This window comes from Euleptes europaea, chromosome 18, assembly GCF_029931775.1.
Source record: "Euleptes europaea isolate rEulEur1 chromosome 18, rEulEur1.hap1, whole genome shotgun sequence".
Classification (NCBI taxonomy): domain Eukaryota; kingdom Metazoa; phylum Chordata; class Lepidosauria; order Squamata; family Sphaerodactylidae; genus Euleptes; species Euleptes europaea.
The window spans coordinates 5,966,358-5,990,255 of NC_079329.1; the positions used below are offsets into that span (position 1 = coordinate 5,966,358).

At 45.0% G+C, this 23,898-nt stretch overlaps 5 protein-coding genes across 5 annotated transcripts; 2 read left to right on the forward strand and 3 right to left on the reverse strand.

Annotated features, from left to right (window-relative positions):
- Positions 1 to 670: 670 nt before the first annotated feature.
- On the forward strand, positions 671 to 1,594 carry LOC130489991 (olfactory receptor 10G6-like). The gene has a single exon (XM_056863780.1). It carries the CDS (start codon positions 671 to 673, stop codon positions 1,592 to 1,594), a length of 924 nt encoding a protein of 307 aa, XP_056719758.1.
- A 2,974-nt stretch (positions 1,595 to 4,568) lies between these two features.
- Positions 4,569 to 8,989, forward strand: LOC130490254 (olfactory receptor 958-like). Its single transcript, XM_056864079.1, has 2 exons — positions 4,569 to 4,618; positions 8,038 to 8,989. The coding sequence occupies exons 1-2, from the start codon at positions 4,569 to 4,571 to the stop codon at positions 8,987 to 8,989; spliced, it is 1,002 nt and encodes a 333-aa protein (XP_056720057.1).
- A 3,879-nt stretch (positions 8,990 to 12,868) lies between these two features.
- Positions 12,869 to 13,792, reverse strand: LOC130489585 (olfactory receptor 10G6-like). The gene has a single exon (XM_056863341.1). The coding sequence runs from the start codon at positions 13,790 to 13,792 to the stop codon at positions 12,869 to 12,871; it is 924 nt and encodes a 307-aa protein (XP_056719319.1).
- Positions 13,793 to 17,432: 3,640 nt separating this feature from the next.
- Positions 17,433 to 18,985, reverse strand: LOC130489587 (olfactory receptor 10G6-like; the record flags this gene model as incomplete). Its single annotated transcript, XM_056863343.1, has 2 exons — positions 18,057 to 18,985; positions 17,433 to 17,457 (listed from the first exon to the last, which is right to left on the reverse strand). Coding segments are annotated over exons 1-2 (945 nt in total), but the record flags the coding sequence as incomplete, so codon positions are not given.
- A 3,661-nt stretch (positions 18,986 to 22,646) lies between these two features.
- LOC130489586 (olfactory receptor 958-like) lies at positions 22,647 to 23,558 on the reverse strand. The gene has a single exon (XM_056863342.1). The coding sequence runs from the start codon at positions 23,556 to 23,558 to the stop codon at positions 22,647 to 22,649; it is 912 nt and encodes a 303-aa protein (XP_056719320.1).
- Between the last annotated feature and the right edge of the window lie 340 nt (positions 23,559 to 23,898).

Below are 23,898 nucleotides of genomic sequence, written 5' to 3' on the forward strand. Positions count from 1 at the left end.
TGATGGTGGTCCCTTCCAACTCTATGATTCTATTATTCTACCCTGGGAAATTTTGCTGGCCTCTAAGGCGCTATTGAACTTGGAGTTTGTTCTGGTTCCTCATCTAGTTATTCATACAAAAACAAAGCCATCCTTTTGAATTCTCCATGGGGCAACTGAGTGCCAGGATCTTCAAGAAAAGTAATAATATCCAAAGGGAGAAGAAAAACAAAAGAAGTCAAGGGAACATGGAACGAGGTGACGTTCAAAAACCCTACTGGGAGAAGCTGGAGATAAATATCAGCAGAAAATCACTCCTGATGAGCAAATCAATCAGGCTAAGATTTTGCCTTTATCGCCTCCTTCTGAAAAGATGCTTTAGAAGAAGAGATCCAGCTAGTTCTTCATGTCACGTCTCTCCAATGCTTTCTACACATCCAAAGCAATGGAATCAAATATTTGGAAATGGGCAAAGTCTTGAAGCATAGCAAAGAGACTTTTTATCAGCTGACCCGCAGAGAGCACAGCATAAGCTTTTAGATTCCAAGATTGTGACGGAGAATCTGATGGAAGGAAGATGCTATACTTGAAGCAAATGTTCTACTGAGCGTGCCCAGGCTGGCTACACCTCTTCCAGAGACATCTTTTCAATTCACTTAAGTCTTCTGTTGCAGAAAGCAACATCCCGTGGATGGCGTGTGAAAACCAAAGTTCTCTGGCTGAGTTTGTCCTCTTGGGCATTCCATACCCTAAAGAGTTACACGCTCCAGTCTTCCTCTTCTTCCTGCTCATCTATTTGCTGACTATCTCTGGGAACAGCCTGGTTATCCTGGCTGTGGCATCCAAGACACAGCTGCAGAAGCCAATGTACTGGTTCCTCCGTCACTTAGCCATCTTGGACATCTCAATGTCCTCCGTGATCGTTCCCAAGATGATTGCTGGATTGGTTGAAGGTGGCCAGAGCATCTCCTTGAGTGGTTGCAGGCTCCAGCTCTTCTGCTACCACTTCCTGGGCTGCTCTGAATTCTTCCTGTACACCGTGATGGCCTATGACCGTTTCCTGGCCATCTGCAGACCACTCCATTACAGCACCATCATGAATCCCAGAGCATGCTTCTGCCTTTCTCTGGGGGCATGGTTTGGCGGCTGTCTCCACTCTATCATCGAAACCACCATCACTTTCCGGTTGCCTTATGGCCTGAACAACGAGATTGGCTACATCTTCTGTGACATACCTGCCCTGTTGAAGCTGGCCTGTGCTGACACGACATTCAACGAGGTGTTTACTTTGATTGATACTGGTTTGGTGGCCGTAATGTGCATCTTCCTGATTCTGATGACTTATGCGTACATTCTCTCCGCTGTTCTGAAGATCCGCTCTGTCGAAGGGCGTCGACGGGCTTTCTCCACCTGTGCTGCCCACCTCGTTGTGGTGCTAATCTGCTATGTGCCTCTTGCTTTCAACTATCTGCGCCCAGGGGCTCAGGATCTCCTCAGTGGGGTGATAGGTGTCTTCTACACCTCAGTGACCCCTCTCCTCAACCCTCTCATCTATACACTCAGAAACCAAGAGATGAAAGATGCCATCTTTAGGCTGAAGGACAGGAAGCCATAGTTCCTCTGCCTAAGAAGGACATTTTATCAGTTGTGTGTGAACATTTCTGTTAATTTTGGCTTCTCCATTTCCATACCTGTCTTCTTAAGGGTGTCTTAACACCCTTAAGAAGAATTCCTGTCTTCTTGGGGTGGTAGTGGATAGCTCAATAAAGATGTCAACCCAGTGTGCGGCTGCTGTAAAAAAGGCAAATTCCATGCTGGCCATAATTAGACGAGGAATAGAGAATAAAACTGCTGATATCATACTGCCCTTGTACAAATCTATGGTGAGACCACACTTGGAATACTGTGTACAGTTCTGGTCACCACACCTAAAAAAGGATATTACAGAGCTTGAGAAGGTGCAGAAAAGAGCAACCAAAATGATTAGGGGACTAGAGCAACTGTCCTATGGGGAGCGGTTAAGACGCTTAGGGCTGTTTAGCTTGGAAAGAAGGCGGCTGAGGGGAGACATGATAGAGGTCTATAAAATTATGCATGGTTTGGAGAGAGTGGACTGGGAGACGTTTTTCTCCCTCTCCCATAATATTGGAACACGGGGTCATCTGCTAAAGCTGGAGGGTGAGAGATTCAAAACAGATAAAAGGAAATATTTTTTCACACAACGCATAGTTAAATTGTGGAACTCCCTGCCCCAGGATGTGGTGATGGCTGCCAGCTTGGAGGGCTTTAAGAGGGGAGTGGACATATTCATGGAGGAGAGGGGTATTCATGGCTGTTAGTTAGAATGTATACTAGTCATGCTGCGTACCTATTCTCCCTATTATCAGAGGTGCACGCCTATTATTTTGGGTGCGGTGGAACATAGGCAGGATGGTGCTGCTGCACTCGTCTTGTTAGTGGCTTCCTAGAGCAGTGGTTCCCAACCTTTTTTTGACCAGGGACCACTAGGACTTTTTTGTTCGGTGCAGGGACCCCAAGGCTCAAAATAAAAATCCCGAGAATTTGAAAATAAACTTTAATCATAACTGTTAGTTAAACATTAAACTTAGAATAATATTTGAATATATATTTTTATAATAGAGAACTTTTAATTGAAAATATTATTTTATTATGGGTTTGTAACTTTGTTTCGCGGACCTTAATTTAGTTCTCGCGGACCCCTGGGGGTCCATGGATCCCTGGTTGGGAACCAGTGTCCTAGAGGCACCTGGTTGGCCACTGTGTGAACAGACTGCTGGACTTGATGAGCCTTGGTCTGATCCAGCAGGGCCTTTCTTCTGTTCTTCTGTCCTTATGTTAAGGAGTTTTCTTGCAAGAGGCTGTAATGTGTATGTTAACCAGAATCTTTATGTCCAAGATGAATGTCCCTTTTTTACTTTGACAATGATTATTTATTAATATAAATGAGAAGCAGAGGCCTTATGATGATTTCAGACTTTTGTGTGAATAAGTGCTAAAAGGGTGCCTGTATAGAAGATGACCTTTGAAAACTAAATGTCATCTTTTTAAAAGCATCAAAAGAGCCCTGCTGAATCAGACCACATGCAGTCCAGCATCCCATCTCACACAGTGAGAGAGAGAGAGAGAGAGAGAGAGAGAGAGAGAGAGAGAGAGAGAGAGAGAGAGAGAGAGAGAGAGAGAGAGAGAGAGAGAGAGAGAGAGAGAGAGAGATGGTTTTTTATATGCCAATTTTCTCTGTCTTTTAAGGAGAATCAAACTGGCTTACAATCTCCTTCCCTGCCTCTCCCCACAACAGACACCTTGTGAGGTAGGTGGGGCTGAGAGAGCTCAAAGAGAACTGTGACTACCCCAAGGTCATCCAGTTGGCTTCATGTGTAGGAGTGGGGAAAACCAACCCAGTTCCCCAGATTAGAGTTCGCGGCCCATGTGAAGGAGTGGGGAATCAATCCCGGTTCTCCAGATTGGAGTCCGTCACTCTTAACCACTACACCACTCTCTTCTTCAGGAAGTCCAACAACAGGATATAGCAGGGCTTCCCTGATGCTGCCTCCTGACCCTGGGATTCAGAGATTTTTTAAATCTCCTTTAGAAAAAGAGTTTTGCTAAACACGTTGGGGTACCTGAAGTGTTATCTCCTTCCAACCTGTCTAGCTTACTAGGGAGGCTCTGATCGCCTGGCAGCAACTAGAGGCAGGGCTTTCTCCATGGTGGCACCCCGTTTCTGGATTTTTCTCCTCCTTGCTGTCTTCTAGGCACCAGCCCAAAATATTCTTGTACACCCAGGATTTTAATTTTAACCATCTGCTTTAGCATTTTGTAGCCGCCTTCTTGTCTTCTGCCACCAATACATCCGTGGTCATTTCTATACTTCATACTGGCATTCCAATTGTTTTATAATGGATAATTTGGATGGTATGAATTTGATCTGTTAGGGTTTGTTTGTTTTTACTGTGCTTTTTGGTTACAATGAGCTGCCTCAATCAGGTGTCCAGAGAGATGGCATTTTGATCCATTAAATAAATAAAATACTGCATATTGATATCTGGGGTCTCTTGCTTTGAAAACCCTACAGGGTCGCCATCATCGTCAGTGATAACTTGATGGCAAAAAAAATCTAGTAATACTTTAACACCCAGAGATCTTATTGCTTAACAGTGAGTGTGGTTAAATATTTTCTTAATCTGTCCCCCATTGGAATGGACCTTTAAAATGTTTAAATTTTCCTGGATGATACCCTATATTTATTAAAAGCGGCACTCAAACTCAGAACCAAAAATCTAAAAATGATTTTTCCAGTGTTTAATATATATTTTTGGAATTTCTTTCCTGCCTTGATACATATCATATGATGTATGAGACTCAGATGAGTCCAACAATAGTGTAAGACAAGCCTGGTTTTAGACAAGAGCCCTTCAGCTTGAATGATATCACTAATAACTTGCAACGGATAAAGACCAAACCAAGCAAAAAAAACCTTGAGTCATCTCTAATTAACATTTGTGCAGAATGTGAACAAAACAATTTTAATTGTTAGCCCAACGGAGGGATTTCGAGTTGGAACCCAACGAATGCTTCACTGTGGGGACCTGATCCTTATAGACTCCAACCAGCTTAAAAGGTGAGACTTTTGACATGCTGAGTTTTCAGGGGCTACAGAGAAGTTCCGAAACTGCAGGTCTGTGTGAAGTTATCATTGGGGTCAGCACTGAATACTTTGGGGACAGAATCTGCATCACATTTAGACAACGCAAGTCACAATGTAGGTGTGTTTTTCAACCCTGTGGATAACTGGGTTTGTCGAACGAATAGGTTTTTTTGCTCGACGTCAAGATTAGAAGTCACTGTAGGCGGATGGTTGTCTTCAGATGCAACTCCTTTAACTTTAAAACTGTTATTCAAAATTGATTGGAAGCGAATTGCTAACTGCGTTCAGTATGTTGGACTGATGGCATTATTCTGTTTGGAGGTTTTACACTCTGCAGTACAAAGGCAGGATAGGAAAGGAAAGGACTGAATGTACATAGTGGGAGTGGAACAAGAGAAAACCAGTCAACAGTAGAAGGGTACTCAGGGCAAGGTCAGAGTGATTTGTTTCAGGGAGAGTTTAGGCCAATCTGGTTTGCATGGTGTAGTGGTAAAGAGCAGTGGTTTGGAGAGGTGGACTTTAATCTGGAGAACCGGGCTTGGTTTCCCACTCCTCCACATGAGCTGTGGAAGCTGATCTGGTGAACCGGGTTGGTTTCCCCGCTCCTACACCTGAAGCCAGCTGGGTGACCTTGGGCTTGTCACAGTCCATGGTTGCTACGCTGAGCCAGGCAATGGCAAATGGTGGAACTCCCTGCCCCAGGATGTGGTGATGGCTGCCAACTTGGAAGGCTTGAAGAGGGGAGTGGACATGTTCATGGAGGACAGGACTATCCGTGGCTGCTGGTCAAAATGGATACTAGTCATGATGCATGCCTGTTCTCTCCAGGATCAGAGGAGAATGCCTATTATATGAGGTGCTGTGGAACACAGGTAGGATAAATGCTGCTGCAGTCGTCTTGTTTGTGGGCTTCCTAGAGGCACCTGGTTAGCCACTGTGTGAACAGACTGCTGGACTTGATGAGCCTTGGTCTGATCCAGCATGGTTTTTCTTACATTCTTATGGCAAGTCACCTCTGTTTGTCTCTTGCCTTGAAAACCCTATGAGGTCGCCATGAGTCAGCTGTGACTTGACGGCACTTTGCACACATAATGAATGGTGCAGAGAGAGTACGATGTAGAAAGAAATTACATTATTTTTTTCTCCCATTTAAGCATCACCCACTGGCAACAGATCTATAGCAAACACACACAAACGAGTACTTTTTCACACAACAGAATCTATTGTTACAAAATGCCGTGATGGCCACTACATTAAAATGGGGGGGGGGGGGAGTTCAGACAAATACATGGATCTATCAATGGTTTTTACCTATTAATGGAAACTCTTTTAGCCATCTGAGTGCCCAATGTGGGAATCTTTCAAGAGAAGAGGACCATCACTATTTTGCCTGGTTCGTGAGCTCTCCAGAAGTATCTAGATAACTGCTTACAGACTGAAAGCCTACGGACACTTTGCTGGGAGTAAGCCCCAATGAATAACATGGGATTTGCTTCTGAGGAGATCTGCTTAGGATTGTTCCCTTGGAGATCAGCACCGGTGGGCTAGGTGGACCTTTGAGTTGGCCTAGCAGGAAAACTTTTAAGGACAGCTCCCCCTGAACAATTGGGGAAGATGAGATAATAACAGCAAATATTGGGATCATTTATATGAAATGGGATGACATTTGTCTTGAATGCTCTTGATGCTCTTAAGGAGAGCCAGCATGGTGTACTGGTTAAGAGTGGTTTAATCAGGAGAACTGGGTTTGATTCTCCACCCCTCCACATGAAGCCAGTTGGGTGACCTTGGGTTAGTCACAGTTCTCTCTGAACTCTCTCAGCCCCACCTACCTCCCGAGGTGCCCGTTGTAGTGAGGGGAAGGGGAAGGAGATTGTAAGCCGGTTTGAGTTTCCCTTAAGTGGTAGAGAAAGTTGGCATATAAAAACCAACTTTTCTTCCAAGTTCATCAGCTTTCAGTCACTTCAAATGGCAAACTTACATTATCCTGGCTAATATATCTTTCAGTTTCAGTCCTTTAGCTCTCAGCTAGAGTTTGGAATTATTAGGAAAGCAAGCAATACAATAGGCAGTCAACATGCATCATAAATAATAGGAAAGGCACCTTCTTTATGGATGGTTTAAAAAATCTTGCAATGGAAAAAAAACACCTTAAAACATTAGTTCATAGAAGAGAAGGGCAACCATTGAATGCTTTATATATATATTTAATTTCAATAAACATAAAATAAAATGCAATATTTAAAGCAATATAAGTAAGTGGGAAGAAATGAAACCTTTTGTGACCTATTTTATGCAATATTTATTAACATATAACCAACTGTTTTCTTCATGTGTTCCTAGGAGATATGCCAGCTTTACAGCAGAGAGGGGTTTTTTTATCCCTTAGGGAAATCATTTTTATTTTAATCAAAACATTGTCTAGCAAGTATACATTTATGAATGGTTGACGTGTATCCTTCCAGACAATATTATTCTCATAGGGTAAAGGTGAACTGCAACTAAACATTTGGGCCCAATCCACCAAAGCTGAGCATTTTTAAGTACCATTCACTTTGTATTCTTAATTCTTTCCATATAGTTACACTTGGCCCATTGAAATGAATTAAAAGTAGAAGAGTAGGTGTTTATACCTCTGCTTTTCTCTACCTTAAGAAGTCTCAAAGCGGCTTACAATTGCCTTGCCTTCCCCTCCCCACAACAGACACCTTGTGAGGTAGGTGGGGCTGAGAGAGTTCTGAGAGAGCAGTGACTAGCCCAAGGTCACCCAGTAGGCTTCATGTGAAGGAGTGGAAAATTGAACCCGGTTCACCAGATTAGAGTCTGAAACTCAAGTGGAGGAATGGGGAATCAAACCCAGATATCCAGATTAGAGTCCACCACTCCTAACCACTACACCTCGCTGGCTTTAAGTACCTGCCTTTGTTTGAGTTGCATCCTAGGAACAAAATCTTTATTTTCAAATATAAAAATATTACTCATTAATTTGGTCCTCTGCCTCTATTGCTCAGACAAAAAAGGACATAAAAGATTTATGTCTCTCAAGACAGCTTCGGATTTGGTCCCTTTGCTCATTACCTGCATTGTATGGAATGTCTGCCATCAAGTTGCAGCCAATTTATGGTACCCTGTAGGGTTTTCAAGGCCAGCAATGTGCAGAGGTAGTCTGCCATTGCCTGTCTCTGCATAGCAATGCATAGCAACCTTGGACATCCTTGGTGGTCTCCCATCCAAGTACTAACCAGGGCTGACCCTGCTTAGCTTCCGGGCTCTGACAAGATCTGCCTAGCCTGAGCCATCCAGAACAGGCTGTTCCAAGTATTAGAGGTACGGAAACTTTGCATCCAATGAAGTATTCCTTCACCGCGTGCTATTTTTCTGTTTGCACACAGGAATCGGTCCCATGGGCAGAACTCCACAGTGGTGACCCATTTCATCCTCCTTGGCATCCCCCACACTGAAGGCCTCCAAAACATCCTGTTCATTGTATTCTTGATCTTCTACATGTGCACCTTACTGGGGAACGTGCTGATCATGTCCGCCATCTTCACTGACTCCCGCCTCCACACTCCTATGTACTTCTTCCTCTGCAACCTCTCTATCCTCGACATCGGCTTTTCTTCCGTGAGCACCCCCAAGATGCTGGCTAACCTCTGGGCACAAAGCAGAATAATTTCGTTAGGGGGATGTATGTCCCAGGTCTTCTTCTACCACTTCCTAGGAAGCACGGAATGTCTCCTGTACACTGTCATGGCCTATGACCGATACGTTGCCATCTGCCATCCCTTGCGGTATCTCATCATCATGAACTGGAAGGCGTGCGCCATCTTGGCTGCTGGCACGTGGGTCACCAGCTCCTTCCATGCCACGATTCTCACCACCTTGACCTTCACACTACCCTATTGTGGGCCCAGCGAAGTGGACTACTTCTTCTGTGACATCTTCCCGGTGGTCAAGTTGGCTTGTGCCAACACAGTCATCATTGAGACAGTGAGCTTCACAAACATAGGCCTGGTGCCCATGACTTGCTTCCTTCTGATCCTCGCCTCCTATGTCCGTATTGTCTATTCTGTCCTGAGGATGAGCTCCGGGGAGGGACGGCGCAAGGCGGTGTCCACCTGTGCCTCGCACTTAACCGTGGTGACCCTCTTCTTTGGCCCCTGCGCTCTTGTCTACACTCAGCCATCACTAAGTGAGATTCTGGTGACCCCGGTGCAGATCTTCGGCAACGTGGTGACACCCATGCTCAACCCAGTCATCTACACCCTACGGAACAAAGAAGTGAAAGCAGCTTTAACTAAACTAACAGGGGGGAAGAGAGTTTCGCAGACAATAACCCACTAGGTCAACGTGTTTTTTCCACTGCCAGAGTGTTTGTGGTGGACAAGCAAGACTCAGAACACCCTACTCTTGATCCAGTCACTTTCCAATCGAATTTAAGGATGCTTAATGTTCGCATGCCTGCGCTCATTGAGCATATGTTGGTTGCAACTTAATACCCTCGAATGTAACGGGACTTAGTCAGGACTAACGTAAGCCCCATTTAGGGATGCCAACTTCCATGTGGGCCCTGAAATGCTCCCAGAAGCCACAGAGATCAGCTCATCTGGAGAAAATGGTGGCTTTGGAGTGTAGAATCTATGGCATTATACCCTATTGAGGTCCCTAAAAAAGTGACTGTGAATCTTAGTGAGGTTGAACATTCACTTCAAAAAGTTTTTTTTCCATTGGGAATAAGAAAAATGTATCATATTAATTCAAGGAGAAATAAAAGCGGTAACACTTTCGTTTTCCTAATTGCTAATAGCAATGTACTCATAATCTTCCAAGTATGTTGCAAACCACCTTTGCTTCTCACTTGCCTGGAAAGCCCCTTGCTGGGGTCACCGTAACTCAATTGCGATTTGATGGCGCGTACAAACATAATATTCTATGGGACTTGTAGTTGGGCATTAATTCAGATTTCTGAACTCTTTTTGCTCTGTTATTGCAGTAAACACACTTCTCAGAAGATTGTGGTTCTCTTTATTTGATTGTTCATCTTACAGGTCAAGGGATCTCTAGCTGAGACACTACCCCCGCTATTTAAACCCCCATTCCTTTCTTCTTAGGTAAGTGAAGAGAATTTTGGACTAGGGTCTGGGAAACCCAGATTCGAATCTCCACTCTGCCATAGAAACTTGCTGGGTGACCTTGGGCCAGTCACACACTCTGAACCTCAACCCTGGGTAGTATTTGGATGGGCGACTTTCAAGGAATACCAGGGGAATGATGCAGAGACAGGCAATGGCAAACCACCTCTGAACGCTGCGTGCCTTGAAAACCCTACAGGGTCACCAAAAGTTAGCAAAAAAAATTGATTTGACAGCAAAAAAAAAAAAATCTGAACCACGGGGTTTTCTATTGTTGTTGTTTTGAGGATACATGCCAAAGCTGGACAACAAAGCTGTTCATACAAAACAGCGAATGCACATATCGAGACGATCACACATGGCGTATTTTCCTAGTTAACAATTGTCAGCAATTTTCCTCCATGCCAGATTGGCCAGGCATCCAGGAGGAGTTTTTGGGGCCATCTTCTGGGCATGGAGTAGGGGTCACTAGGGGTTTTGGGGGGGAGGCAGTTGTGAATTTCCTACATTGTGCAGGGGGTTGGACTAGATGACCATGGTAGTGTGTTCCAGCTCTGTGATTCTATTATTCTATGCCAAAGCCATAATGATTGAAAAGGGGATTATTATTATGATTATTACTATTATTACTATTATTACTATTATTACTATTATTATTATTATTATTATTATTATTATTATTAGACTTATAACCCGCCCTCCCCAGCAAGCCGGCTCAGGGCGGGTAACATCATTTTTAAAATACAACAATATAAATATACAGTAAAATCCATAATAAAACCCTCAATAAAATTCTAAAAAGTAACATGGTGGTGCACAAGTCTGGTGCTCTTTAATATATTCATTAATGATCTGGAATTGGGCGTGAGCAGTGTAGTAGTGCAGGCTAGCCTGGTCTCGTCAGATCTCAGAAGCTAAGCAGGGTCGGCCCCGGTTAGCACTTGGACGGGAGACCACCGAGGAAGTCCAGGGTCACTGCACAGAGGCAGGCAATGGCAAACCACCTCTGTTCATCTCTTGCCTTGAAGACTCCCAAGGAATTGCCTTAAGTTGGCCACCCCTTGACAGCACTTTCCACCACCACCAGCATAGTGGCCAAGTTTGCATATAATGCTTGATCATTCAGGATGTTGAAATCTAAAGTGGATCGGGAAGAGCTCCAGAAATCTCTCTTTCATAGAATCATAGATTGGGAAGGGACCACCAGGGTCATCTAGTCCAAACCCCCAGCACAATGCAGGAAATTCACAACTACCTCCCCCCCCACACCCCCAGTGACCCCCTACTCCATACGCAGAAGATGGCCAAGGTGCCCTCCCTCTCATGATCTGCCTAAGGTCATAGAATCAGCATTGCTGACAGATGGCCATCTAGCGTCTGCTTAAAAACCTCCAGGGAAGGACAGTTCAGCACCTCCTGAGGAAGCCTGTTCCACTGAGGAACCCCTCTAACTGTTAGAAATTTTTTCCTAATGTCAAGACAGAAACTCTTTGAATTCGGCAAGTTGTCAGCAACATGACAAATGAAGTTCGGTGTAGGTAAGTAGAAAGTGATGCATGATGCAACACAAAACCAAAAGCCCTCACTTTAAACGTATGGCATCTGGACTGGTGGTAACTGAGAAGGAAAGAGATTTAGGGGTTGTAGTGGACACTGAAAACCTCCAGGGAAGTGCTCCTTCCCTGGAGGTTTTTAAGCAGAGGCTAGATGGCCATCTGTCAGTAATGCTGATTCTATGAACTTAGGCAGTTCATGAGAGGGGGGAATCTTGGCCATCTCCTGGGCACTGGGGGTGTGTGGGGGAGGTAGTTGTGAATTTCCTGCATTGTGCAGGGGGTTGGACTAGATGACCCTGGTGGTCCATTCCAACTGTATGATTCTATGATTTTTTGAAAGTGTCGCCTTAGGGCAGGGGTGTCGAACTCATTTGTTATGAGGGCTGGATATGACATAAATGTCACCTAGTCGGGCTGGCCCATGTGTACAATAAAATTTAATGCCAGATATCGGAGATACAAACTCGATAGAAGACACAGACAAAGCCCATTAATAGTTTTTTTTAAAAAAAACTTTACTGTTTACTTCAAATAAAAACAGGCTTAAAACAATAACACTCTTACAGTATTTTCTTTTATTTAACAGTCTTTGATCATTGATACCTCAGGAGCATGGGGTGGCTACCTCGGCTGGCTCACGGGCCTGAGAAGAGCTCTCATGGGGCCTGATCCGGACCCCGGACCTTATGTTTGACACCTCTGCTTTAGTGTGTGGTGTCCAAACTCCCTGCTGGAGGGTTGGAAATAGAATGGCCAATATTGCCATAGATAATAGATAATACAATATAAGAATATTATATAGAAAATACAATTCGGTTCTGTAAGGCTTATTATATACATATGCGGTACTATATCACAATAGGTAACGTAATCTGTATTTTTGACAAGTTCGAGTACATATTCAGTCTTTCCCCTTCCTCCCTCTATGGGATACCTATATTTTATACCTTATATGTGTAAAAAGCTTTAAGAACAATAGACGGTAGGCCGATTATAGACTCGCTCTGAATAAGGGCTGAACATGGACTTGTCTTAGTGTTGTATTAAGTATGTGTGTTGTGTATTTTGTTATGGGTAGTGTTGAAAATAAAAATTAAAAAAACTAACTTTAAATGTATGCTGATGGCATCTGGATGGGTGGTAACCAAAAAGGAAAGAGATTTAGGGGTTGTAGTGGACAATGAAGGTGTCACCTTAGTGTGTAGTGTCCAAACTCCATGCTGGGGGGGGGGGATGAAAATAAAATGGCCAATATTACAAAGCCCTTGCATATATCTACGGTGGGGCCTCGTTTGCAATTCCGTGCGGAGTTCTAGTCACCATTCCCAACCCGGATACCTTCCCATAGAAAACAAACTTAGTGCGGTTCTTTCCATCTCCTGAAATTTAGTTATTGCCATGATTTGGAACCTATTTCTGCAAAACAATCAATTTCAAAAGAAAGACAGGGTGTCCAATTCCAGGGTGTCCAATTCAGCAACAGTCACCAGATCCAGTGTATGAAGCTGTCCATGAGACACAGGGCTCGTTCTGGACTAGGGAGTCCTACTGGACAATCTCATCAAAGCAATTTTGATGTCCTTGTTCCTCAGCGTATAGATTATGGGATTCAGAAGTGGAGTCAGCGAAGTGTAGAACACCGCCACCATTCCATCCAGTGGTCCCTGTGATCCTGGCCTCAAGTAGATGAAGACAAGTGGGATGTAGTAAGTCACCACCAGAGTAATATGAGCTGTGCAGGTGGAAAAAGCTCGTTGACGCCCTTCTGCGCTGCGGATCTTCAGGACAGTGGACACAATATACACATAGGAAGTCAGTATGAGAAAGAAGCAGGTTATAGCCACGAGGCCAACATCAACCATGGTCACCATCACATTGAGTGAGGTGTTGGCACAAGCCAATTTCAGCACAGCTGGGATATCGCAGAAGATATAGTTCACTTGATTTCTCCATCCAAAGGGCAGGCGAAAAACAAGGGCTGTCTCCATCGCTGAGTGAAGGCATCCTCCAAACCAGGTGCCCATGGCAAGGACAAGGCATGCCTTATGGTTCATGATGGTGGCATAATGGAGTGGTTTGCAGATGGCCAGGAAGCGATCATAGGCCATCACAGTGTACAGGAAGCATTCTGCGCAGCCCAGGAAGTGGAAAAAAAAGAGTTGGGAGATGCAACCTCCAAAGGAGATAATCCCACCATTCTCTAAAAATCCAGCAATGATTTTGGGAACTACCACAGAAGAGACAGCCATGTCCAAGAAGGACAAGTGGCAAAGGAACCAGTACATTGGCTTGTGGAGTTTGGAATTGAGCACCACGACCAACAGGATCACAAGGTTTCCTAAGAGTGTAAACAAATAGACGAGCAGGAAGAAGACGAATAAAGGTCCCCTTAGATTTTTGGGGTAGGGAAACCCAACAAGAACAAACTCAGTCAATGAAGTTTGATTTTCACATTCCATCTCTGTAAAAAAAAGTTGAGGGTATGACAGAGAAATAGGGAACGTGGAAGAGAAACAGCTAACTACTTTACAGTCAACAGAATCATGGGCATAAGCCACAGAAGTAACCACACTGTAACAGTGTAATCCTGATGAATGTTGGATATGCCAATAAAGGTATCTGAACTGAACTGAACAGTGCAATCCTAAAACATAGTTACACCCTTCTGAGTCTCTTGAAAATAATGGGCTTACATGGTGTCATCCTTTTTAGGAAATGTCCTCTCACTGATTTCTGCTCATTCCAGCAGCATCTTCATCCTTTTTATCTAGTATATTTCATCCCACTCTTGAACACATGAACACATGAAGCTGCCTTATACTGAATCAGACCCTTGTCTAAGACCGGCAGCAGATCTCCAGGGTCTCAGGCAGAGAAAGGTCTTTCACATCACCTACTCGCCTAGTCCCTTTAACTGGAGATGCCGGGGGTTGAACCTGGGACCTTCTGCATGCCAAGCAGAGGTTCTACCACTGAGCCACGGCTTCTCCCCAAACGTTAGCAGACGATGGTTTCGATCCCTCGACCTCTGGGTTATGGGCCAAGCGTGCTTCCGCTGCCCCACTCTGCTTCATTAAGGAACTTCCTCTAAGGAACTCAGTTTGGTGGCCATGAGTCTCCGTTCTCATTTTATCCACCCAGCAACCCTGGGAGATACATGAGGCTGAGCGAGAATGAGTGGTCCATGGTCACCCAGTGAGCTTCCCGGCAGAGTGAGGATCTGAACCCAGGTCTCACAGATCCCAGTCCAACACTCTAACCACTGGCTTCCTAACCCTAACCTCGCCTGGGTAAGTTAGTATCATTTTTAGGAAGCTGGGAGGCCGATTCGCAGGCATAGCATATTTGGACAGGCTTCATTAATGTGCATTTGGTCAACTTGAGTCCTTACAACATATGTTACTGAAGTGTGAAATCTGGTCTGATCTGAGAGAAAGGTATTTGTCCTCCCTCTTAATAGGTGACGTGAATTTGTCATCTCAAAAGACTGTCCAGTTTTTCCTTGTGGATGTGGAACGGAAAACTACCTTAAAGGTAAAGGTAGTTCCCTATAAAAGCACTGGGTGTAGTCACATCCCAACGTTTACTAGGCAGACTATGTTTATGGGGTGGTTTGCCATTGCCTTCTCCAGCCTCTTCTGCCAAATCTTATCTCACACTAATTATGACTTTGCCTGTGCAAAACACACATTCTAACACTGGTAAGAGATTAGTTCGCTTAGTAAATTCTTGCAATTCACCTCCTCTTCAAGGATTGACTAGTAGTTCATTCTTGGTGGAAGCAGGCATGCTCTTGAAGGAAGAACATTCGAATACTCAAGAGAGACGTCCATCTTCTTTTACGGCTCACCACTTGCCACCGGTTCAATTAGCTGTGATATTTCTGACTCTTCTTGCGCCCTTATAAAGTAGCTTGCAAGCATGGAACCAGGTTTTCTCTTCATCTGAATCCCAGAGCATTTCTCTTCCCTTAAGGACCTACTGCACTGAGATCCTAGAGGGTTTTTGAACAAACAAACATGCCGCCATGAGGAAACTCAGTTGCGATTAATTTGAGCCTCGGTTGAGACTAATCAAGAAATGTGGCATGCTGAAGATCCCAAAGATCAAGGGTTGGCGCCTCTGGTTTTCGTGATACGTAGAATGGGTTTGAAGGATTCCGTTATAAGTGGAGCCACACTATTCTCATTGTAATAACTCCACAGCACTCATTACCAAAACAGAACAGAACTATATTTGAATGTAGGCAAGGCATGTTCTGGGCCATGCTAGGCCATAGCCAGCCACAGCCGGCAACCAACACCAGTAGGGTGGCCAACCTCCAGGTACTAGCTGGAGATCTCCTGCTGTTACAACTGATCTCCAGCCGATAGAGATCAGTTCACCTGCAGAAAATGGCTGCTTTGGCCATTGGTCTCCATGGCACTGAAGTCCCTCCCCTCCCCAAACTCCACCCTCCTCAGGCTCCACCCCCAAATTCTCCAGGTATTTCCCCAGCTGGAGCTGGCAACCCTAAACACCAGTGAAAACTGAAACTAAAGCAAAGGCCTTTACTTTGTGCATTTCTTGTGCACCAGGTCCCTTATGTTCAAGCTGTGGAGATTTGCTAACTATTAATTCTGATTTGCTTGTAACAACAACAAAAAGATTGTGTAGCGTTGTGATCACTCTGATGGGGATTCTTGCAAATCACCTTAAGGCTAATTGTTGTCTTTCTCTCATACGAATGAATTATTTCCACTGATTTCTATGAGAGGAAATATATTGAGCAGACTTCTTAGTTAACATTCTATAGTAAAAGGAGGCTAGATTTTTAAAACCTAGTTTATCATAAACTTGACGAGAAAGCCAGTGTGGTGTGGTGGTGGTTAAGAGCAGTGGTTTGGAGCGATGGACTCTGATCTGGAGAGCCAAGTTTGATTCTCCACTCCTCTACATGAGTGGTGGAGGCTAATCTGGTGAACTAGATTTGTTTCTCCACTCCTATACATGGCCAGCTGGGCAGGGTTGCCAACCTCCAGGTGGTAGCTGGAGATCTCCCGCTATTACAACTGGTCTCCAGCCGATACAGATCAGTTCACCTGGAGAAAACAGCTGCTTTGGCAATTGAACTCTATGTCATTGAAGTTCCTCCCTAATCTAGTTTTGGATTCCAGGTAGGGTTGCCAGTATTTCATGGGAAATACATGAAAATTTTGGGGGGTGAAGCCTGAGGCGGATATTTGGGGGGTGGAGCCACTTAAGGAAGTATCAAACAGGCTTACAATCACCTTCCCTTCCCCTCCCCACAACAGACACCCTGTGAGGTAGGTGGGGCTGAGAGTGCTCTAACAGAGCTGTAACATGCCCAAGGTCACCCAGCTGGCTTCATATGTAGGAGCGGGGAAACAAATCCAGTTCACCAGATTAGCCTCTGCCGCTCCTGCGGAGGAGTGGGGAATCAAACCCGGTTCTCCAGATCAGAGTCCATCACTCCAAACCACCACTCTTAACCACCACACCACGCTTAACTTCAATAACGTGCTTAATAAGTATTATACAGAGTATCTTATGATGCATAGTAAGATTATTAGGGTGATCACTGTTTAATACCTATCATTAGTCTATTCTATACCACTCATGACTATTTTTGTGCATTGTTTATAATATTATTGTCCTGTTAAATTCTTGCTTTTTCTTCTGCTGTCACTGACGCAATTGTATCGGCTGTCATGATATGGCCTTCTAATTTCTCTTTTCTTTTGTATTAATTTTCCCCCTGTATTCTACTTTTATATAACGATAAAAAATAAAATCTTTAAAACATGTAACATTTGATAAATTTATTCCAGTTCTTCCTTATGATAAGTACAAGAAGACAAGAGTAGAAATTATCTAGCAGCAGAAATTATCACAGAAAGCTTGAATGGGGTTCTGGGCCACACTGGGGCAGATTCTGCCCCAGTCACCCAGCCAGCATGGTGTGGTGGTTAAGAGCAGTGGTTTGGAGTGGTGGAGTCTGATCTGGAGAACCAGGTTTGGTTCCCCACTCCTCCACATGAGAGGCGGACGCTGATCTGGCGAACTGGATTTGCTTCCCCACTCCTGCACATGAAGCCAGCTGGGTGACCTTGGGCTAGTCACACTCTCTCAGCCCCACCTACCTCACAGGGTGTCTGCTGTGGGGAAGGCAATTGTAAGCCGGTTTAATTCTTCCTGAAGTGGTAGAGAAAGTCGGCGTATAAAAACGAACTCTTCTTCATCATATCACCCCACTGAGCAAAACCCAAAACCTTCCCCTGTCCTAAGGAACCCTCCACCAACTTAAGTTGTTCTTCCATTGGTGGAAGAGCCACTTGAAGAAGTCTCCTTAAGCTTGAAGAAGGCACTTTTATTAATTAATTTAAAACATTTATTAGAATCCTTTCTTCCTTATGGAGTTTGAGGCAGCTTACAATATAGATAAAATACATAAAAGACAACACACAAAATACATTAAAAAAACAAATTTAAAACAGGTCTGCCAGTAAATTAATCAAATGTGGTCCTATATAAAACCATCTTCAATTGCCTCTTAAAAATTGAAAGGGAGGGGCCAGGTGAGATTATTCCATAACAGCGGGGCTACCAATGAAAAGGCCCTCTTTCTTATACCCACCAAACGAACTTCAAGAAGGCCTCTCCTTGTGATCTTCATTCCCAGGCAGGAATGTATGGGAGGATAGTTCGGATTCACCTCACTACAGTTTCTTCACCCTAAGTTTAAGCATAGCCTCTTTCATCTCCTTGTTCCTTAGCGTATATATGACTGGGTTTAGGAATGGTGTCAGTGTGCTGTAGAAGATGGCTACTACCTTGCTCAGAAGATCCTGAGCCCCCGGTCTCATGTAATTGAAAGCCAGCGGCACATAGCATGTCATCACCACAATGATATGGGCAGCACAGGTGGAGAATGCCCGATGACGCCCTTCGGTTGAGCGGATCCTCAGGATAGCAGAGACAATGTACACATAGGACATCAGTATCAAGAAGATGCAGATCATGGCTACTAAACCAACATCTACAAAGGTAAACATCTCGTTGAACTTTGTGTCTGCACAGGCCAGCTTCAACATGGCAGGTATGTCACAGAAGATATAGTTGACTTCATTCTTCATGCCATATGGCAAGCGAAAGGTGAGGGTTGTTTCCAGGAATGAATGCACGCAGCCACTAAACCATGTGCCCAACAAGAGGCAGAGGCATGCTCTGTGGTTCATGGTGGCGTGATAATGGAGAGGCCTGCAGATGGCCAGGAAGCGGTCATAGGCCATCACAGTGTACAAGAAGCACTCTGTGGAGCCCAGGAAATGGTAGAAGAAGAGTTGGGTCTTGCATCCTCCAAAGGAGATGGCTCTACCACCTTCGACAAATCCAGCAATCACCTTGGGAACGATCACAGAGGACATCGCAATGTCCAAGACGGACAAATGACAGAGAAACCAATACATGGGTTTATGCAGCTGAGGTTCTGAGGCCACAGCCAAGAGGACCAGGACGTTCCCAGTGATGGTCAGCAAATAGATGATCAGGAAGAAGAGGAACATTGGGACATGAAATCCCTGCGGGGGTGGGATGCCCAAGAGGATAAACTCAGTCAAAAGAGATTGGTTTTCACATTCCATTGATGCACTACTGACCCCTACAAAGGAAACAAAATGATTGGAACAAAAAGATCGGAAATGAAGGGATTGAGAAATACAATTTTCTGTGGATATATTACAAACTTTAAATGCCCACTGTGAGGGGCATTCCAAATCCAGGAGTCCCGATTTTCCACATTCATTTAAGAATAAACAGAAGTGTCATCTAAGTTTTCCTCAATCCTCAGAGAAAACGGTGTCCTGTTTCTAGCTACAATTTACTAGGGTTTGCCAGAAAGAATTCTTGGCATCTATCTCAATTTCCAGGACTAAGTCTAGCAACATGTGGATAAAAATATTTCTGAGAATGTACAGATATCTTTTCCACTCTGCTGAATGAACTTAAGAACACCAGAAGAGCCCTGCAAGGTCAGACCAGTGGTCCATCTAGTCCAGCATCCAGTCTCACACAGTGGCCAACCAACTCTTCTGGAGGTCCAACAGTAGGGTGTAGAAGCTGACGCCTTCTCCTGATGTTGACTCCTGGCACTAGTATTCAGATACTGCCTCTGAATGTGGAGGTTCCCTTTAGTCACCATGGCTAGTAGCCACTGATAGACCTATCTGCCTTTTAAAGCCTTCTATGCCTGTACCTATCACAACATTATCTGGCAGCGAATTCCACCTTTTAATAACTTGCTGTGTGAAGAAGTATTTCCTGTTGTCTGCCCTGAATGACATGCCCACCCATCCTTCCATTTCTTTGACTGATGATCTACAATCAGAGAATACAGTCTACCCTCCTGACCAATACAGCTACCCTCCTGAAAATGTATCTGCTCTGAAAATGTCTCTCTGTACTGGACATTCCACTCATAGTAGGAGATTGTCCTAATATTTATTCAGGTTACCTAAAATGCAATACCTTCTTTCCAACAGATCCTCCCTTAGAAGCTTGGAATCCAGGAGTTGCTGGGAGCTCAGTTGTTTCTTCATCCCCCTATAATACAGCTCTTCATCCTTTATGACTTTGTGCCCATTTTCAAATGTTTTAGCTAAACCATATTGATGTGCCAGCAACTTTAGTGAAGAACCATCAAAGGTTGCTAAAACTGGATTTCTGTCTCTGAACCGACCATTGCGAGAGACAACAGAAGAACAAAGGCTAAAATATATTTTGGTCTGAAGATTAACATTGCTGCTGGTATTTATTACCGGTATTTCCTGTCTCCTTGCCTTGTCTTTAGAATGCTGCACACTCCCTTGCGTTCTCATTCTCCTCCTTCGCTTTCCCCTTCATGAATTATTTTTGTTCCCCAATGGTCAATGCACGTAATCACTCTATTGAGATTTTAGGCCAAACTACATCTTACATGGCCTGAGAGACCTATGACTGGGTCTCCTGTGACTGGAGCCATATTTATTTTCTCATAGGTGCAGGAGCATCAAGGGATGTATGAATCTTAGATCGAGAAAACAGTATTGGGGGGTATTATACACGCTCTCCCACAGTACCACCGCTAGGGTTGCCAACCTCCAGGTACTAGCTGGAGATCTCCCGCTGTTACAACTGATCTCCAGCCGATAGAGATCAGTTCTCCTGGAGAAAATGCAATTGGATTCTATGGCATTGAAGTCCCTCCCCTCCCCAAATTCCCCCCTCCTCAGGATCCACCCCAAAAACCTCCCGCCAATGGTGAAGAAGTACCTGGCAACCCTAACCACTGCTCTGATCAGATTTAGAGCCCCTTGTGGCCACTTCAAAGTAAAACATTGGGAGATCATCCAGTCATCGATCTCTCTCATAATATGCAGCTGGAGCCTCAAAACATTTTCATTGAGTTTGTAACTGTAGGTAGGGTTGCCAGTCTCCAGGTACTAGCTGGAGATCTCTTGCTATTACAACTGATCTCCAGCCGATAGAGATCAGTTCCCCTGGAGAAAATTGACCGCTTTGGCAATTAAACACATGAAGCTGCCTTATACTGAATCAGACCATCAAGGCCCATCAAAGTCAGTATTGTCTACTCAGACCAGCAGCATGGAAGTCCCTCACCGCCCCTCCAAACCCCGCCCTCCTCAAGCTCTCCCCACCCCAAACCTCCCACTAGTGGAGAAGAGGGACCTGGCAACCCTAATTGTTAGACTAGCTGGCAAACTCCCAAGAGTTTCCTTAAATTCTAGCAAAATGTGTATCGTTCTGACAGGCAGTGCATTTACATTGTGGGAGCTGAATGTTTCAAGATGGCCTGGAAGTTGCTTTGTGATTTCATGCATTAAGGCATATAAAGGGGGCAGTGACTAGAAACTGCCATTGTCTCATAATGTGGCAGCCGCAGTGCTAACAGGGACTAGGCACAATGAATGTGGGTAATATCTATCTTGCATCAGCTGCATGGACTCCTAATTTGTTCCCAAGCCCACTGCAAAGTGCTGCTTTTGACCTTCAAATCCCTAAACAGTCCCTCCGAATAGTCACGTAGGGTTGCCAACCTCCAGGTTCTAACTGGAGATCTCCTGCTATTACAACTGATCGCCAGCCAAGAGAGACCCGTTCGCCTGGAGAAAATGGCCGCTTTGGCAATTGGACTCTATGGCACTGAAGTCCCTCCCCTCCCCAAACCCCGCCCTCCTCAGGCTCCACCCCAAAAATCTCCCGCCGGTGGCGAAGAGGGACCTGGCAACCCAATAGTCATGTGAGAGAAAAATCCCAAGGCCACAACAACAAAGAAGACTGCAAGCAAAGATGAACAATACCTCAATTCACACTGCATCTCTTATCCAGCCACCACCGCACCAAACAAACCAAAAAAAGGAAATGCTAGAGAAAATGAAGGTGTTCCATTAACTTTAATGGGACTACATCAGAATAATATAGTGGCGTCTTTATTTCCCCCAAAATACCACCCCCCAAAAAGGACAGAAATTGTTTATACAAAGGTGGTTCTTATTTATAAAATATTGGAATAATATTAAACCAGAGGAATAAACGCAGCTTTATTGTGACTCTGTCATGTAAATCAGCTCTGTCACTGTATCTTACTTGCTTCCTGTTTTCAGTACCCATATAAAGAAAACTTCATAAATGCCTAGAGGTCATGCCATCCACTTTGGGGACTGTTTTCTTTCCATTCAAATCTATCCATGCTACAAAAAAGGGTGGCATGTCTCCTAAATCTAAACACTGATACTGAGCAATCCTTCAGCTGACCTAGGTGTAGGGTTGCCAGGTCCCTCTTTGCCACTGCTATTACAACTGATCTCCAGCCGACAGAGATCAGTTCACCTGGAGAAAATGGCCGCTTTGGCAATGGGACTCTACGGCATTGAAATCCCTCCCCAATCCCTGTCTTCCTCAGGCTCCCCCCAAAAAACCTCCTGCTGGTGGCGAAAAGGGACCTGGCAACCCTAAGATCAGTTGCAATAGCAGGAGATCTCCAGCTACCACCTGGGGGTTGGAAACCCTATTGATGCCCCTTGTGGTCTGTGTGTGTGTAAAGTGCCGTCAAATTGCAACTGACTTATGGCGACCCCTTTTGGGGGGTTTTCATGGCAAGAGACTAACAGAGGTGGTTTGCCAGTGCCTTCCTCTGCACAGCAACCCTGGTATTCTTTGGTGGTTTCCCATCCAAATACTAACCAGGGCTGACCCTGCTTAGCTTCTGAGATCTGATGAGATCAGGCTAGCCTGGGCCATCCAGGCCCTTGTGGTCTAACCCCTTTTTATCTTTCTGAATGCCGCCTGGACCTCCTTGTTCCGCAGAGTATAGATGGTTGGGTTCAACATGGGGGTGACGACATTGCAGAAGATCTGGATAGGGGTGGCCAATACATCACTCAGAGAGGGCTGGGTGTAGAGGAGGGCACAAGGCCCAAAGAAGAAGCCAACGACCGTCAAATGGGCTGCACAAGTGGAGGCTGCTTTGCGTCGGCTTTCTGCAGAGCGCATCCTGAGCACGGAGACGGCAATTCGGACGTAGGACATGAGAATGAGGATGAAGCAGGCCATTGGCACCACCCCGATGTTGGTGAAGCTCACCGTCTCGATGATGTACGTGTCAGCGCAAGCCAGCTTGACTACAGGGAAAATGTCACACAGGAAGTAGTCCACCACGTTGGAGCCACAGTAAGGCAACGTGAAGGTCAAGCTGGTCAAGATGGTGGCATGGAAGGTACTGGTGAACCACGCGCCAGCTGCCAAGAGGGCGCACACTTTCCGGTTCATGATGACCGTGTACCTCAGCGGGTGGCAGATGGCGGCGTAACGATCGTAGGCCATGACTGTGTAGAGGAGGCACTCGGTGCTGCCCAGAAAGTGGTAGAAGAAGACCTGGCACATGCAGCCGCCCAATGAGATGGTTCTGCTCCCCGCCCATAGGTTGGCCAGGAGCTTGGGGGTGCTGATGGAGGAGAAGCCGAGGTCTACCACCGAGAGATTGCAGAGGAACCAGTACATGGGGGTGTGGAGGCGAGCATCGCAGATGATTGCGGTGAGGATGAGCAGGTTGCCAAGCAAAGTGAAGAGGTAGAAGGACAAGAAGACAGCAAAGAGGATATTCTGGAGGCCTTCAGTGTGGGGTATCCCAAGGAGAATGAATTCCAGGATCACTGTGTGGTTTGGCATTTCCAACCCAATCAACGCATTGCTAAGGGGTACAGTAGGGGAGAAAATGACACAATCTTAGTAATTTTTTTTTTCAATGCAAGGAGCTTATTTAGTCATTGTAGAACTCATAAGAACATAAGACAAGCCCTGCTAGATCAGACCAAGGCCCATAAAGTCCAGCAATCACTCCACACGGTGGCCAACCAGGTGCCTCTAGGAAGCTCACAAACAAGACGACTGCAGCAGCATTATCCTGCCTGTGTTTCACAGCACCTAGAAGCTAAACTCCCTAGAAATTAAACTGATCTCTCCTGAGAAGCTAAAATTACTAAACTGAGGCTATCGTACTTTGGCCACA